The 19,532-nt window shown below is 36.4% G+C and overlaps 1 protein-coding gene across 1 annotated transcript; it reads left to right on the plus strand.

The window, feature by feature from the left end:
- Window positions 1-692: 692 nt before the first annotated feature.
- On the plus strand, window positions 693-9,127 carry LOC105384453 (G-patch domain and KOW motifs-containing protein). Its single transcript, XM_011554686.3, has 6 exons — window positions 693-1,028; window positions 1,233-1,530; window positions 2,136-2,224; window positions 2,507-2,678; window positions 3,781-3,913; window positions 8,591-9,127. The coding sequence occupies exons 1-6, from the start codon at window positions 910-912 to the stop codon at window positions 9,085-9,087; spliced, it is 1,308 nt and encodes a 435-aa protein (XP_011552988.3). The 5' UTR covers window positions 693-909; the 3' UTR covers window positions 9,088-9,127.
- The last annotated feature ends 10,405 nt before the right edge of the window (window positions 9,128-19,532 follow it).

The raw sequence follows: 19,532 nt of genomic DNA on the forward strand, positions 1-19,532 counted from the left end.
TTGCTACATGAAAGATAGCAGTGCCCTCATTTAATTTCAGGACTTTATAGTTTCACTGTACTTATGAAGCTTACCCATTGAGGTATAGGTGTAAAATGGCATGCGCTCGAATAAAATCGTACTTCATGGTGTACTGGCGAAATATTCATAAGTAGGTACCTAATTCCTATAATATGGCAATCCAAGTACAAACACCTTCTATGGAAATACAAGTCCTTGGAAAATACTCAGGAAAGGTAGGATCTATGGTTCTCAGAGGAAAATGCGGCACGGCACTCCTTCAAACCTTCAAAGATGCCTCATCCATAGAGTAATAAATAATGTTATTATACAACGCAATCTTAATATTTACCTACCTATCACTTTTAGGTATTTGTTACTGTTATTATTGTATGAGTATGACCATAAAAAGATTTTTCGCAGGAGATAGGGTGGTTCAACAATAACTTACTCCTAAGGTTAGAGACAGAGGCTACTCTAAGCAAGGAACATAACTAGGTACGTCTCTAACGACAAGTCAGAGATTTTTCAACCAAATGAGGGTCACTGAAATCCTTTTTGTGAAGTTTAAAGAAGTTATTATTTTGAGAATTATAAAATACACACTCTATGGTTGATTTTATTACTCTGTGTAATTTTGACAGAAACATTGACATTTGTGACAATTTGTGTGACTTGACGTTTAGCTTGACGTATTGAATTTGAGGTTATCGTTCGATCGCTTCGCTTCCTTTTTTACGATTTTAAAATTTATTTATTTTACTTACTTTTTGCGATAGAAAATAATATCCATTCCTTAAAAATAGTTAAAGTTCATGTTTGTTCACCTGAAAATGTGAATCTGGATACTGATTTAGGTCTTGGCTAATATTCGTAAATATACAAAGTAAATAAACAATAACGTTTACAATGGAGGGCAAAAAGATCAGCTTCGGCTTTAAGATGACAAAGAAGGCTGTGAAACCCGTTATTGAGGAGAAGAAAGAGTTCATAGAATGCTTAGAAGAACAAGCTATCAAAATAATAGGGTAAGTTTTATTCATTAACTTCGTTACGTCGTAGCACACAACGGGAAAATAAATCGTCACCTCATAGCCTTTCCCATGCTGGTGCCGATTTGTTTTTCAAAAAGTATACATGTATAATGGTAAAATTAGAAATATTGCCTCACCCACATTGTACAACTCAAAGTTCACAATTAACTGCAGTAAGTATTGATATTCCTATTACAGTGGAGAAGTGATAGAAGAAAAAGCACCTCTGATAATTCCAATGAAGCCAAACACCCTCATAACTGCTGAAAGACTGAAGCAAATTGCGGAAGAAGTGGAGAGTGCGGTACAGGAACCACTGACAGCTGATGTAAAGTCTGAAGTGACCGTCAAAGAAGAGCCGATGGATGAAGCAGAAACACTAGACCAGATGGCTGTTCGGGAACTTCTTCAGGAGGCAAAAAAGACTGTCAAGGTTGAAAAAACAGAGTTAACTGTCCCCATACCGGCTTTGCCAAAGTTAGACGGTCAGAAAGAGGTATGTGTTATTCTTTCCATTCCAGATGTCTTTATTATTATTATTATTAAATTCTTTATTGCACTAAGCAAATTAGTACAAAGGCGAACTTAATGCTAGCAGCATTTTCTACCAGTTAACCTTTGGTGATGTTGAAAAAGTGATTGGTAGTGCTTAAGGCTTTAACGAAAGAAGATGGTCTATATTGAGTACTTAACGGAAATAATAATATATACCTACCTATACAATATAAATACACACATGATACCTAAATAAATGTCTGTCTTCTTCCTTAGCTCCATATACCTATTTGATAAAACATTACTATGATTATTGTTTTCCTATAACAGACTCAAATATTTATGGTTGACATGCATTTTCTAACTTAACCAACCATTTAGGGTTTCTCAGTTAAAACAGTCACAGCAAATCTATTTGAGAATAACTGTTGTAACATTAATTATGGCTTTGTCTTACATAAACAGACTATCTTGTTTAGGAACCAGGGCTACCCCACCTTGTATGTTTTTTTCTTATTACAATAAAGATATATTTTTATGTTATCTAGAAATTAATGTTATCATTGATCACCTCATCCACTTATAATTTTGTTTGTATGATTTCAGTCCACCCTGGATGACTATGAATCAGTACCAATTCAAGATTTTGGATTGGCAATGCTGAGAGGTATGGGCTGGGCACCTGGCAAAGAACAGTTAAGTAACGTTATGTTTCATAATTTCATATATTTTTTTTTTGCCTGTTTATAACTAAAATTATTACCTACAGGATGTTTCACAACCATATTTGTAACCATAATTGATGTCAAATAGCCAGCAGCCACACTACATTTCAACTGTAAATTGGAGTTCAGTTACTATAACATAGTTTTTTTTTTATCTGTGGCAGTTACTACACAACAAGCTCAAATAACAATATGAAGGTACCTCAAAAAATACTAAAAGTGTGCTAATACTTGTTTCAATAAAAATTTCAGGGCCAAATTCAAGGAGCCTCAACTACGTCCCAAAGGCTTGGGTCTGGGCGCGGACAAAATGGTGAAGCAGAATCAGAAGAAAGCGGCCGGCAAAGGAGAGGAGGAACTCACTATTGTTAAAAATGCCTTTGTCAAGATCACATCGGGCAAATACAGTGGATTTTATGGAAAGGTTACTGTTTTTATTTTTTATTTTTAATAGATATTAGTTTTTTAATAGTGTTTAAGGCTTAATTAATCACTATCATCATCAGTTACATTACAAATGAGAAAATGGTATGGCTTGTTCCCTGATTAAAGTGAAGAGTAGAGTTTGTGAGTACAAACGCACAAGCACCATGGACTTATTGATTTACTGTTCATCACACTATGGTTTTATGTCATCTGCACACAGAGGCCTCATATTGTATTTCAGTCATTGTATCTATGTATAAATACTCATTTTACCATCCCATAGTCTCCACTTGTGCTGTGTAGAGATTTTAGAGTAGGGAGCTTGTATTTGTCGCCCATTATTATAAATTACTAGCTGTTCCCGCGAGCTTCGCTTCGCCTTAAAAGATTTTCCCGTGGGAATACCGCGATAAAAAGTAGCCTATGTTCTTTCTCAGGGTCTCAGGGATCAGCATTGACTATCTTTATACCAAATTCCGTTCAGTAGTTTTGGCGTGAAAGAGTAACAGACAGACACAGTTACTTTCGCATTTATAATATTAGTTAGGATTTATTAGACTTTCAATGCCTTTTTATATTCAATTAAAGCGATGCAAGCAAAGTGTAAGTATAAACCTTTGTACGTCTGGCCACCTTAATCTGTGAGGATAATCCATTTACCCACCAGACATAACCTTTGTCCGGCTATAGTGTTTTCCACCAACTTCCTTAGAATACCATAGAGTACAAATATTTATTACGCGCAGCTTATCAACCCTTTCTCTAACTATACTTATAAACGAAACATGTTGCTTGTTGGGCTTGCTGAAAACCGTTGTGGCCTTATTGTCTACAGCACATGCTGAGCTGGTGTCTTTTTGTACGCTCTGGACAGCAACTTATTTTTTGTTTTGATTTGTATTATTGTCTGTGTTTTGTTCTTGTTTTGTACTTTTAAATTTTCTGTATTTTTTGTTGGTGCTGTCTGTATGTCAAATAAATGTTTCGTTATCTTGCCACCTCTCTTAGAAGAACCATATAAATATTTCTAACTATTATTATTTATTAGCTTGTCAATCCCTATGGCTAACTATACTAAGAAACCAAACATGGTATTCCAGGTGGTGAGTCTGGATGAAGACAACGGGCGGGTGATGGTGGACATCTCGGTGAAGAAGGAGACGGTGAGCCTCAGCGAGTTCATGATGCAGCCCGTCTCCAAGTTAGAGTTTGACAAGTCCTCCAGGGTTATCAGTAAGTGCACATTTTGTTGCTATTCTGAAGGCAGAAATACTAATATTAAAGCTGTCAAACTATAAATTTTGCTAGCAAAAAATTACACTTACGTGAACAATCATAGAGTCGAATTTTAATTGAAGAAATGAAGGCTTTGACAGCTCTAATATAAGAATTTGTGCCTTTAGAATCGCCATCATTTTACAAGTACAATTAGAAAATGAGATAAATACAGAGTGGAAAGATTAAATCTGGCCCTGAATGGAAACTACTTCAAACTACTTTAAATCTTCATGTTTCCTTCCAATGCCCTTTCAATCTATCCATCCTGTATATTATTATTATGGATGTACCCACTCTAGCGCAAATGACATGTTAGATCAATAGAGCTTATGTATGAGTATGTAATAATAAACTATTTATCGATTTTCCACCTATGTGTCTGACGCTGAGTTGCAGAAGGGGACTTTATGCTAATGTCGACCTGTTAATGTCTACGATAAATGTATAGCTGCCTTCATCATCATCATCATCATCTCAGCCATAGGACGTCCACTGCTGAACATAGGCCTCCCCCAATGATTTCCACCTTGTCCGATCGGAGGCGGCCCGCATCCAGTGCTTCCCCGCGGACTTGACTATATCGTCCGTCCATCTCGCGGGGGGCCGCCCAACGCTGCGCTTGCCGGTACGTGGTCTCCACTCGAGGACTCTTCTGCTCCATCGACCATCAGACCTTCGAGCAATGTGTCCCGCCCACTGCCATTTCAGCTTACTGACTCGATAGGCCATGTCGGTTACTTTGGTTCTTCTACGGATCTCTTCATTTCTGTTTCGATCACGTAGAGATACGCCGAGCATAGCCTTTTCCATAGCTCGCTGGGTGACTCTGAGCCTATTCAAGAGGCCTAAAGTTAGAGACCACGTCTCGGCATCGTAGGTCATCACTGGCCTACTGTTATATGGTCTTCGCACATTATAACAACTCACCGGCGTCTCGACTCTATGCTAGACATTGATATTAAGCCCTGTGTCATATGTTCAAGGTTTAATTTAAAAAATGATTATAAAGTAGTGTACAACGAGTGGCCTACGCATCGTACACTAAATGTCTAGAAAAACTAAAGGAGTGTGAGTATAGTTGCTGCCGCATTGGCGTGGAGTTGTTATAATGTGCGAAGACCTATATGCTGCTATAGCTGCCTTGCGTTGACATTATGGACAGAAAGAGCCTGACATAGATTAAATGCCGACATTAGCTTAACGTTCCTTTCTGCAACTCAGAATATAGATCTAAATGTTTGTGCTGAAGGTACTTAAGGATAGAAATGGTTCACGGTACATACAATAGAAATTATGTATCTTGACTAATGCGCAAAATACTATGTAGGTAAGGGCCTCGCGCGGATTTAGCAAAACCATGAGAGGCTATTATATCCCATTCCACGGGGAAAGACATCTGAAAGGACCCTTATTAATTTCATTCAAATAAGGGTAGTTTTTGTTTGTATGATGTCTTTCCCCGTGGAATGGGATATAGTGCGCGCTATGTATGACACTCGGCCGCTATTGGCCTATTGCTATAAATCCATTCTTACTATTTTGGTCAAGGTACATGATTTCTTGGAGACCGCGAAAAACACGACGACTTACGAAAGGTAGCTGGTAATGATTGGATGCGGAAAGCTATAGATCGCATCCAGTGGCGTGCTTTGGGAGAGGCCGACGTCCGGTAGTGGACTGCTACAGGCTGATGATGACATCATTTCCCGTGATTTAATCATTATTAGCCATGGGTCCTTGCAGGACACAAGTATATCCCTAAAAGCACTCCTCGTCCAACCAATATCGACATTATCGACATTTCTCCTGTGCAACTGAAGTATTTGCGGATTTGCTAAGATAATAATAAATAATAGAAATATGTGTTTACTTGTTAGCCGCCGTTTTATTGGTGAAAAACCCAAACCATAGAGTTGACCAAAGAGTACAGAGGGCACGATGCAACGTGCCAGTTCTGTCTACTCAGAATACACAACAGCAACACCGCACGCTTTTCATCAACTAACAGGTCAAGTCAATCCTAAAAAGAACTTTGAAGCACATACTGGTGTTGCGATTTGAAACGTTTATTATAAAACAGTATTATGTTGTAAAGCCAAACCAGGAATATAAAAACCCTCGCCATATTGCGGAAAAGCAATAGAACTTTTTTCTTGCAGTGGTATCATTAACTCAAAATGTCATTTGTCTATTGCTGTCAAACTGTGGTGCTGTCAATGCGTAGGGTTTATTATAGCTTTTGTGAGTTTTTTTGTGTTTCTAAATGCCGAAAACTATCCATAGCCGTGAAAGGAAACTAATTTACCACATACACAAGTATTTGTTGGAGTAAAAATCTGCGGGATTGGACTTTATTTCACTTGATAACATAACTGATGCTATTGTCAAAATGGCTGGTAGGTACATAGTATAGTAAGAGCAAATGAATTTGGCAAATTTGTAAGCTATTACTGTAATTTTTATTGACTACTGTTTTTTAAGGTATACTTATAGAAAGACAAAGCAGAAGAAATTTACAGAAACAGAGGAACAATAATTGAAACAGAAATTTAAAAATTGATTATTAATGTTGATGGCAGGAAGCGACTCATTAAGCGACAGCGAATCCAAGACATCTGAAATTCAAGCATTGGCGCAATCTGACCATAACATCTAGCCCCAAGCGACTTCTTTCTGTTCAGTCAACTAAAAACTGCGCTCGGAGGACAAAGATTTTCGACTTCAAGATCGACTCACTCAAGCGACTGTCAAATAAAAACCGCGCGTCAAAAATCGCTAAAAACTTTGAAGTGTTGCTGTCAAAAGATGCACCATTACATTCCCTGACTTTAATTGATGTGTGCTGCCATCTTCACGTTGAGGTCGGAAACTTTTCAGACCACCTACGTATTACATCAATAGAGCTTATGAGTATGTAATAATAAATTATTTATCGATTTTCCACCTTTGTGTCTGACGCTGAGTTGCAGAAAGGGACTTTATGCTAATGTCGACCTGTTAATGTCTACGATAAATGTATAGCTGCCTTGCGTTGACATTATAAGGACAGAAAGAGACTGACATTAATTCAATGCCGACATTAGCTTAACGTTCCTTTCTGCAACTCAGAGTATAGATCTAAATGTTTGTGCTGAAGGTAAGGATAGAAATGGTTCACGGTACCTACAATAGAAATTATGTATCTTGATTAATGCGCAAAATACTATGTAGGTAAGGGCCTCGCGCGGATTTAGCAAAACCATGAGAGGCTATTATATCCCATTCCACGGGGAAAGACATCTGAAAGGACCCTTATTAATTTCATTCAAATAAGGGTAGTTTTTGTTTGTATGATGTCTTTCCCCGTGGAATGGGATATAGTGCGCGCTATGTATGACACTCGGCCGCTATTGGCCTATTGCTATAAATCCATTCTTACTATTTTGGTCAAGGTACATGATTTCTTGGAGACCGCGAAAAACACGACGACTTACGAAAGGTAGCTGGTAATGATTGGATGCGGAAAGCTATAGATCGCATCCAGTGGCGTGCTTTGGGAGAGGCCGACGTCCGGTAGTGGACTGCTACAGGCTGATGATGACATCATTTCCCGTGATTTAATCATAATTAGTCATGGGTCCTTGCTGGACACAAGTCTATCCCTATAAAAGCACTCCTCGTCCAACCAATATCGACATTATCGACATTTCTCCTGTGTAACTGAAGTATTTGCGGGTTAGCTAAGATAATAATAAATAATAGAAATATGTGTTTACTTGTTAGCCGCCATTTTATTGGTGAAAAACCCAAACCATAGAGTACAGAGGGCGCGATGCAACATGCCAGTGCTGTCTACTCAGAATACACATCAGCAACACCGCACGTTTTTCATCAACTAACAGGTCAAGTCAATCCCAAAAAGAACTTTGAACCACACACTGGTGTTGCGATTTGAAACGTTTATTATAAAACAGTATTATGTTGTAGATATAAGTACTGTCCAAGCGTTTCGGTAAAGGTCTAGGCAGACAGCCGAAGCGTGACCTTTTCTCGAAGCAGTTGAGGCCATTTTCGACCCCCTATAATTTTGTTTTGAAAAGAACTAGATGTCTGGTTTTTAAGTTTACCATTAGGCATTGTATAAACCCGGTACATTTAAAATATATATCGCACCGCAGCAATAGCGCCTCGTCAATCCGATAATCCGCCAATGATTTGTTTATTGGCTGTCCAGATGAACAATACCATATTGAACGTCCTTTTCCACGTCTGTCCCTGTATGTAATGTGACGTATTAGAACATTGGGCGCCACGCTAACGCCGGCTGTCTGTCTAGACTTAAACACAAACCTACAAGTGCTCTTTTCTCCTACAGATTACCAAGAGATTGGTGGATCTTCGGAAGATATAGAGTTTTGCTTGCGCGAGCTTAGCGTCTCCCGAAGGGGCTTATAACTGCACACTTGGACAGGTGCTTGTATAACTTCAATAGTAGATTGTTTAAAAAAGTGTAAATTGCGAATTCAAATTTACTATTTTAGGGTTTTACTAACATGTTTTATATCAGCGATTTTCACCTACTGTGACCTTTTATTAAGTCTTATAACAATAAAGATGTTATTTATTTAAAAGTTTCCATTTCTTTATCAACAGATGCAGACAAATACGAAGAGTACAAGAACAACGAGCCACAGAGAAGCACATCCCGACGGGAGTCACCTCGGCCAGACAGAGACAGCGCTTCCAAGTCGAATGTAGCGAGGAAAGAGGACAGGAGACATGATGACATAGACAAAGAAAGTAGGAGGAAAAGAGACAGCCCAAACGGCAGAGGAAGGGAAGAGAGAAGAAGACGGGACTCTTCTAGCAGCGAAGATAGGTCTCGACAAAGGAAACAGGAAAAGAAGAAATACAGTAGTAATGATTCCCTAAGCTCAATATCGGATTCCGAAAAAAAGCGCCGACATTATAAAGAAAAAAAACGCCACAGCTCAGAGTCGGATAGCTCAGATTCATACAAAAAAGTGAAGAGCAAAAAGCATAGGAATAAGTCCCCAGATGGAAAGAGAGATATAGATAAAAAGAGAAAAGGGAAGAAGAAGAAGCGGGATCGTGACCGGTCACCTAACTATAAGAAGCATAGAAAGTAAGTTTACTTTTTAATAAAATCATTCGTTTGATACAATCAAATTAGGTTTTTTACTAGAACGCGACACCTAAGTACATGTCTCGAGTCTCGAGACACCTTCCAGATATAAAAGGACTCAGAAAGACACTCGGACACGCGGTCCATAATACGGTATTTCAAAACTGGCGGCCAAAGGAAATATACTGTTAATACTTACTTGCCTTATCAATGAAATATTATAGGTAGTTCTATTTTAACTTTTAACTTTATTCACATAAATTAACACATTAAAAATACATATTTCGTTCATTTAAATTCTACTAATCAAAATCAATTCAAAATCTACGATCCACAAATAGCTTCGTCATTAACCTATATAACAAATGTTATCAGCAATATGCCTCGTCAAAAATCACTCAAAAAGGCCACCCCGAATCGTACACACGGCAACGTCAAGTGGTTGGCAGGGCACACTAACGTAGTGTATGTGTGCACACTAACGTTGTCTATGTGTGCATAAACGCAGAAATCGGTTTACACACCAGTAACAAACCACACACACACACAACAGCACAAACGAGTTTGCGCGTAGGCAAACGCCCGCATACCAGCTGTGACATAAAAATATCAACCGGTAGTGTTAGTGAAATAGTTATAAAATTGATGTGAAGCAAAATTTCACTACCTGTGTCTATACACTTCGTAGCTCATTGGTAGAATGTTAGACTAATGAAACATAGGTCGTGAGTTCGAGTCCACGGATGGTTATTTTTATTTAACTTAATTTAAATTTTGCGTTCATTTAAACGCTGTTGAGTATAAAATTAATATATTTGAAACTGACAAATGACTACAAGCTGCATAGCTGTCGACTATTTCTCTTCGCCAAAAATATATGATTCGTTCTTCATTTGAGAATTAAAACCATTCTACCCTCATACAATATGAATAAACGAAATTTGTTTTTAGTTTTAGTGACAATTCACCTCTGCGTCTGCAAAGTGATTCACTTTGTGATTTGTCAATTTAATTAATTACTCTTCGCAGTCACTATGGAAAGTCACTTAACCATGTTCAAAAAGGCGGAGATACTTAATCGTATTTATATGAACAAAACATTACAATTAGTGAAATCGCAAGACGTTTAACGGTAAGTAACATAGAATTGCAAATATTTTATTTGACTGTTAGAATATTTGTATTTGTATAAGCTAAGTATTTGTTTTTTTTGTTTGCAGAGGAGAACTGTTCAATTATGGGTTCACCGATACGCAGATTCGGGACATGTAGACAGTAGTCGTCTATACGGATGCATCACCACGCCATCGAGAAATCGTAGCTGCACATAGCGCTGATCCGTTCTGCAGCACCCGTTCTACGGCCACAACACATAATCTATCCCTACAAACCGTACGGGTTCACTTGCGTGCTGCTGGGTTGCGGTGTCGGAGGCCGACGAAGAAAACTGCTCTAACCGATCAGCATCGTCGAAACAGAGTGCGTTTTGCGACTGACTATTTTAAACTTTGATTGGTGCAACAATGTGGTGATATTTAGTGATGAAAAGTCCTTTAAATCAGACAAGGATGGACGTAAGATATTATGGCGAAAAAGTGGTGAAAATTATAGTTAGTGGGGTTAGCTCAGTAATTTTTATTTTTTCCATTTGTATAAGATTTTAGTTATTTTGTTAAATACTTATTATTATTTACAATTATGGGTAAGCCAATGTGTTAATGATGTTATTGTTACTGAGGTTGGAATAAGTTATCTTATTTCTAGCTAATTAACATGTTGATTCATATAACTAATGACTTGCCTATTTACTATAGTAAAACAGCCAGTCCATCTTTTTCTGATGTTTATTATGATTTAAAACTGCTAATTGAAAATTTTCTTTATTAATATAAACTAAAACTATGTTTTAAAACGGAAAACAACAAAAACGTAACATCCTTAATGTTTATGTTACGGCAAGAATAAATTTGGTAATTTTAACACTTAATAACTTGTTTCATTTACTTTCTGTGTTGCTTTTATTCGTATATACTACAATAATATTATTAACCATATTAAAAATAAATTAAATCTATAAAAAAAAAACAAAAAAGGAATATTGTAAGTTCAGTGGGATTTGAACCACCATACCGATTATTGTAAGTCTTGTATCATACCAACTGAGCCATTCAATCTATTACAATCCCTCGCAAAATTTTGCTTCATATCATAAAAACAATGAATCATTGTCACTGGCACAACTACATGCTTACAATATCCGTGTGTGGGTTGCCCAGAACTAAATAATTACGTCGACGTCGCCGACACACATATACACTACCTACGTTAGTGTGCCCTGCCAACCATTTAACGTTGCCGTGTGTACCTGGCCCAAAGGTACCCATTAGGTACTTTTAACTTAGAGCGTGTTTCATAAAATAGAATATGGCGCTATGTTGGCCACCCTGTCTGACAAGCCTGTAATGTTCGCAACTTAGCTATTTTATAGCAAAATCTAGATACATTTTAATTAATGTCAGCCAGCTACTGTTTTTAAATTTAAAGGAATGCATCAAATATCAAATTACCCTGTACATAATATTTCGGCAGTCGGCAAAAAAGTCTGACTAAAGTTTTTTTTTATCTTTACATACATAAACATAAAATCACCGATTTTAGGGTAGTTTATCTTTTATAAAAGACACAAAAATTTGCAAGATATGCTTCTACACAGACAGCATGGCTATTCTATGTGCCTAAGAACTGCGACAAAATCTAAATTAATTTTAGAATGTCACAGAACACTGAAAACATTGAGCATTTTGAATGATGTAACAATACAATGGACGAAAGGTCATAACGATATAATTGGAAATTGCGAGACTGACCGATTAACGAGAATGGGGTCGAATATCCTACCTATAGGACCACAACCATTTATTACTCTGTCACCAAAGGCAATAAGGCAATGTCTTACAGACAAAACACTATCCGAACACAATCAGGAGTGGCAAAACCGGGTAGACTGTAGACAAACTAAAGCGTTCATTCCATCACACAACTATAAATTTACACGCTACTTACTCAACCTGTCCCGTAGTAATATATCATTAATGGTAGGATTAATAACAGGACACTGTTGCGTGAATAAACACTTATATACCATAGGTAACTCAACTAGTCCCTTATGACATGACAGACATAACATAACTAGACATGTAAGGAAGTAGATGAGACGGTTGAACACATTCTTTTAGCTTGTCCACCTACTACAGAAACAAGATTATCTATTCTTGGACCAACAGAGCGCCTATCTCAGCTATTGGAACACCCAGGCTTGCTACTCCAGTTTACTCGGGAGCTAGGCTGGCTGAGCATCATCATCATCAATCATTTATTCAATTCACAATAATAAATTGTATCTGAATGTCACTTAAAAATACTTACAACTAAAAACTAAATCAAGAAAAATTAAAATATAAATTGTTGCATGCAGTACATATTTACACTTAATAGTATTGAATAAATAAATTGTAGTTATAAATTAGAGTAAATTAATAATAAATAAAAAAATAGTAATAATAATTATGAAGTTAATACAATTAAAATGTCAAAATCAATCATGCATATTGATATATTCATCTAATGTGTAGAAGCACTTTTCCAACAAGAAGGCACGCAAACCTTTTTCAAACCTTGTGACATTGTCAATTTGTTTTAAGTCGATTGGAAGCTTGTTATATAGGAAAACTGCCTGGTATCGCGCACAGTGTTTCGCAATTTTCAGTCTAGCCGTCAACATTTCAATACGAATTTCTTTCCGTCTCGACTTGTTTCTTGTCGTTCTCTCGTCAGCTGACTCATACCTAGGCAAGTTTTTAGCGAGGTAAGTTAAAAGTACTAAAATGTATAAGGAAGGGACGGTTAAGATGCCCAACCTAACAAAAAATTCTCTACAGGAGACCCAGGGTGCAATTCGTACCATTGTTCGTATGGCCCGTTTTTGACTTACGAACGCTTTCCTCATATTGTAGTAATGACTTTGACCCCAGAACATTATGCTGTATCTTAACCTCGACTCCACTAATGCAAAGTATACCATTTTGAGACGTTCGAGGCTAAGCTCATCTCTTAAGCTTCTGATAGCAAAGCATGCTGAACTAATTGAACCCTCTATTGATATAAGCTCCTGCTTCCAGTTCAGGAATGTGTCAATGGTAACACCTAAGAACTTGACTTCTTCAACCAAACCGATCTTATCTCCATTGAACTCAATATCCAGCGTATCATGATTTCTGGCTGTGTTTCTGAAGATAATAGCACTAGTTTTATTTGGGTTCAAGTGGAGATTGTTGCTACTGAACCATGTATCGAAAGCTGTGAGAGCGGCTGTAACGTTTTGATTCAGTGTGTTAAGGTCGTCAGCATACAGTACCGCGTTTGTATCATCTGCGTATAAAACTAATTCAATATTTGGGATATTTCGGTACATATAGCTGATGAGATCATTTGTGAAGGTGATGAAGAAGATTGGGCCCAGAATTGATCCCTGAGGAACACCTCTCGTCACCTTAACCATTTTAGACTTAACAACCCTTTCTGTGCCGTTGTCGTCACATTTTAATTCAACAAATTGATGTCTATTTTGTAAATAATTTTTAAATATGTCAAACGCTTGTCCTCTTACTCCGTAGTGTTCTAATTTAGTTAGTAATATTGAGTGGTCGACTGTGTCAAAAGCTGCACTTAAATCTAGAAATAAACCAAGCACCTTCTTACGATCGTTCAGCTTTTTTATAGTGTCGTCGACAAGAGACTCAATGGCATCTATTGTACCAACTCCCTTCTGATAGCCAAACTGTCTATGGTTTAATACCTTGTTGGTATTTAAGAGCTGAAATCAAGGGGATATGTACAAAGGTTCCACTCGAGAGAGCCACGTACAGGAACTTCACCCCCTACCAGAATAGAATAGGGATAGGGGAATACCTAGTTTATTAGAGATATTGTGGCAACACTGAAAGCTATTGCTGCCAACATAACACCATAAATGTCAAATGCTTTTCATGTTTCAATCTTCAATCAAATCGCGCTGCAGCGCTGCAAGCGCTCGTCAAAACGTCAAAAGCCGCAAACACTTTGTCACACAGACAAGTTCGTATTCACAGACTAACAGTAGGTAAGGTTCAGATCTCAGAATATGGATTAAACAAAAACATAGCATACACTTTGATAAACAATACGAAACATTGTTAAGTAATTCAAAAATTTATGTACAGCGAAAAGAGTAAAAAGGCCTGTCAAATATTCCTTCCTACTCTCACGTATGTAACGGCCGCCATTTTTATATTGTTTCTTTATATGACCGTGTTATTAAAAAAAAATTGCGTTTACTATAAAATTTACACTCGGCTCACTGTACTACGAATCTACTATTGTTGCGTGACGAATCGGCCGTGCGTGTGCCATTGATAATGTGCAGAATCACGCACCTTGGCAAGGAAATTGATTACGGATCGAAATTCAAACCCATGCCTTATATTATGAAGGAGTGTCTTTTTATGCCAACCACAGTTGATTTCAGCAATACTACTAACGTCCTACATACATATACAATACATACTTACCTCTGCTAGAATCAGATCATTTATCACATCAAAATTCCTTTGCCACAGACTTTTGCCTATGTTGGCATCCAACCTACCTGAATGGTGGATGGTATTCCATAATCAGGGTGTCCACTTTCTGGAAAGTCAGGGATAGTCAGGGAAAAGTCAGGGAAGCTCAAGGTGGTCATGGAAAGTCAGTGAAATTGATGGGCCACCTGGAAAGTCAGGGAAAAATTACTAGTTTAGCATATTTTTTTGCAAAATTGTACTTCAGAAAAATAATAACCAGTATAGGAATATACTGGTTATTATTTTTCTTCTATTTTAAACGTAAAATACATAATTCATAAAATAAAATCTCGTAACCCAGATTCCAGACTCAGTTCATAGTTTGTTTAATAGTAAAATGATGTCTCCTTAATTAAATTTCTTTCAAAAGAGTGTGACTCAGCTTGCCATTCTGAACAACTTTTGTTTTAAGAGTTCGTGATGACAAATAAGTCCCCAAATAACGTGTTGGTGTTGGTGCAGACGCGCTGTTTTCACTCATCAATTCTCATAATTTGCTACGGCAGCGGGAGCGCAGAGATGCAGAAGCGTTGCCTCCACACGGCACCTAATGATTTTTTTTTAAAGCGTCGTGCCCATACGAAAATATTAGATTTTGGTTTTCTTTTAAATTAATTACGGTATTTATAAACCTAAACACGCTTTACTCGAGTTATTTCGGGGTTGAAGGCTCTAAGATTACTATATCCCTGGTGCTAGCACAAGTTATATCATTAAGTACACAAACTAAAAAGTTTATTTTATCTACCTGCTTCCAACCGCTGTACTACCATCAATAAGTGTGCTTAAATAAAATTAAATAGGTCTTACTAACGACATTTGCAATAATAACCAGTGGATCCCGCTTGGGCTTCCAAACTTTTAATGACTTTTTATAAAGTAATAAGTAAAAAAATATATATTTCTCAATTTCGCAAGTACAAAAAAGAATTACACGTTATGGCAAAATAAAAGTATTTAAACTTTGTTGTACAAAAAAAATTGTAGGTTCTTATTTATAATTTATCATTGCTTTCTATACATAATGTTACAATAGTGGTAGGTAGCGTAGCCGAAATAGGGTGACTCAGGGGATCACTCGAAACAACTTTTGTTCTACGTGTTTTTGAAATTCGCGTTTTTTTTCTCATATAACTTCACCTGTCTAGCAAAGTTGTGTGGAAAATCTTTTTTTTTCGAATTTCATGTTGTTCAAAATGATCTGTCTGAGTCACTCTCGTCTCTTTCGGCTTATACTATACACTTTTTACAGCCACCTGTATAAATATTTTACGCAAGTTTTTTTTAATAAGTGTCGCAAATTAACGGAAAACTTTCAAATCAAGCTTTTGTTTATTTTGATCTCTGGTCAGGGAACATATCTGAAATGGCCAGGGAAAGTCAGGGAATTTTTTGGAGCATTCTGAGTGGACACCCTGATAATCAGTACTTACATTATCTGAACTTTGCCTCAAATAAACGTAGATATTTGCCTAGTTGTAGTATCGGCTGTCGATAAACGGTACACAAGGGTATTCAATTAAATAAAACAATCGACTTTATTTACAAAATCTTATTTTCATGTAGAAGACAGTGGGTTAGATCACACTAGGAGAAGGTATAGGCAGGATATCACAAACATTTAGTTTTACATGTTTCTTTTACATTTAGACTGACGAACGCTTACATTCTAGGTACATTCATAATATTTAAATATTACTTATACATACATTATATGCCATCTAAAACGTTTTGTTAACAAGTGCAACGTAGATTTATACTCGTTTCACAATTTTTAAGCTCTACAGTTTATTAATATTTTTTTTCACAGTAAGTACCTACTTAGAAAGCTTATAAACGAAACAGGAAAATCAGGAAATTATAAGAGTGGAAACAGTTCCGTATTCTTATCATCTTTAAGACGGAAAACGTAACGACAAAGAAACTGTCCATTGATACGGAAATAACTCAAGGAAAGGTTTTTCTTCACTGTCTTTTCCAACAACATGATATTATGAGCAGTTTTCATTGTTAGAAATTTCATCATAACTTACTTATCGTTTTCTCTGTCTTCCAATATTATAATCTTCTCGATAAAATTATAATGTGCATTATAATATTTAATATAATATGTTATAAATATTAAAAATATTGTGAGATATCAGTATGAATCCGGTCACAATATGTCTAATTTGTAACTTATCTTGTGGACAAGAACCACACATAATAATACAACAAAAATAGGAGATATGTATTCAGTATATCAATGTTATAGTCAGTTATGTTAGTTATGTATAAACATAAAAGGAGCCGCCGTTACTAAATAGGTAAGTACATATACAGGGTGATTGGTAATTAGTGGCGGACCCGTTAAGGGAAGATAGAAGAGGTCGATTCTAGTCGATTTTCTCTGCAGATTTCACACACAAGTTAAGCAGAACTTAAACAGCATTTTGTAACAGCGCTGTGATTGGCTCAATGGCTGGACTGTCATTGAACGGACACCAAATACTCAACTCAGAAATAAGTGTTAAAAAAAATCTAGAGAGAGTCTTGGTAGTCTTGGTACGTAGGTACCGTCACTCATCCTCATCCCACCACTTCGTAAAATCGAGAAAGTTCCTTTAACTACCGCCATTGGAGCTAAGTCGGGAGCTTTCACGGACCTTTGATTCTATTATTCGAATCTTTTATCTCGTATTTTCTGTCCACTACAGGAAATAATCTGATTTGGTTGGGGAAAATAAAATATGGAAGGAGGTGATTTTATCCAGTCTCCGATACACTGTACAGCGGTTTAATACTTGCTATTTAGATTGTGCTGTGTGGATTGGTACTTCGCTGCTTATCCTATAAATAGGTATTCAAAATCTCTTTAGGATAATAGAAATATTGTTGGTAGTGTTCCCTACCGCTTGAGTCGCGAGTTCACTACAACACACGATCGATCGCACGACGAGTTGACCAAGTTGCGCATGGGATATTATTGTTAAATAGAGCCAGCAATGGATTTACCCTGTGTTTGTTTACCTATCAGGCATAGGGCACATGCTGGCCCGTATTCAAAACAATGCGGTAGACATTGTTTGTCATGACTCGCATCTCATACGTCTGAATAGACCTTAATTAAATTACTTTTTTGTGCATTATTGTTGCTATGCAACTATTTTTAAGCGGCGGCCAACATTAGTAAATTAAACGTGGGCAATTCCGATTAAAATATTGTTACATATGGATATCTACGATATGTGATCCCGAGTGGGGAATAAGATGAGACAAACGTACAGCCGCCCACACTAGCCAATAGCTTTAGTGTATTGGTCTATGGCTATGGAAAATAGTTTTGTGGTGGTCATTGGTCCAGCAGTGAGTGTGACTGTTGTGAGCGATTACTGGCTGATATACTTAGATGATGCAGAATATTAATCTACAGATAAGTATCATAGACGTATTTGTAGGAGATACAAACATTTAAAAAAGGATTGTAGATATTATAGCAAATGTACAAGACTTTTTATCATCCTGTATTAAGTATTTTTATTAAATGGTAAAAATGCTTTGTGGAGGTAAATTATTAAGTACAAAAATCTTGCTACAAAGATATTGCCAAGGTGTCTACTAAATATATATTTGTCGCTAAGGTACAATATAATTATTATTTTAAACATTTAATATAAAATATTAACATTCTTTCATTTTATCATGTAGAATGTAGGTAAGCACAAGATGTAAATAACTTCCAGGGTTCATAATTTCATAAAGTGAGCCACAAAATTACTCAATGTTGACCGAAAAAAAGACTCCCGATATTAAAAATAGTTGTGACCTCATAGCCGTTACTTTGATATTTTTATTTAATATAAATATTTAGCTTCCATGTGATAGTATGAAAGCCAATATTTCTCCCTTAAGTACTATTAAGCGTCATTACACCAGCCACATTAACATTACCTACATAGTTTGAAGAGGTCAAGGGCTTTATTAGATTATCTACAAATACATTATAAGTAACATTAATTTCTTACATCATTTACTTAATCAATGAAGAATCATTGCTGAACATTATTGAAGAAAAGATTATTATGTAGGTACTTAAACAAAATATCTGGTTCAGACGGTTAATGTATTAAAAAAATACTTTAGGGAGTAGATTTTTTTTCACGAGTTTGCAGAAGTCGTTAAGTTTCAGTCAGGCATGTTGTATCAAAATTAACAGGTGTAATACTAAGAATATGTATTTATTCTTTTTATTTTCTTTTCAATTTAAGTAGGTATTAGGTGAATGAATTTTACCACATGTAAGTAGATAGGTATTGTTGACGTACATTAGCTAGATAGACTAGTTAGTAAATATACCTACCTAGATAAATTTATCACAAAACACATACATCATAGCAATATTCGTTATATTCTCTTTTCTACAATATCTATCCTTTAGAAATGATGATACCACTTATTTACATGCATTGACGTTTCTTCTATTCCTTGGCATAGATAGGTAGACTATAGTACCTACCTAAGTACCTACTTCAAAATATTTAAACCCTCAAATCGCCAACATCATGAAAAAGCGATCCGCGTTGTCAATAACATATCGCATACCACGTAAGTACATAGGTACCTAACAACACTTTACACTGTGCGGTATTGATCAGCATGATGTTGTTGTAACCTATTTTTGTATAAATAGATTCTGTAAATATAAATTGAAACCTGACATACATATAATATATGTAGGTTCTTTATTAAATTATCTTCCAAACGTAGACCCAGAATATATAAAATTTACCTATTAGGCGATTCTCACACTGCC

The sequence above is a fragment of the Plutella xylostella genome, chromosome 21 (assembly GCF_932276165.1).
Source record: "Plutella xylostella chromosome 21, ilPluXylo3.1, whole genome shotgun sequence".
NCBI lineage: Eukaryota > Metazoa > Arthropoda > Insecta > Lepidoptera > Plutellidae > Plutella > Plutella xylostella.

Coding starts and splice junctions, on each gene's coding strand:
- LOC105384453 (XM_011554686.3), top strand. CDS start 910: ATGGAGGGCAAAAAGATCAGCTTCGGCTTTAAGATGACAAAGAAGGCT. Junction 1,531..2,135: donor AGTTAGACGGTCAGAAAGAG/GTATGTGTTATT, acceptor GTATGATTTCAG/TCCACCCTGGATGACTATGA. Junction 2,225..2,506: donor TGGGCACCTGGCAAAGAACA/GTTAAGTAACGT, acceptor TAAAAATTTCAG/GGCCAAATTCAAGGAGCCTC.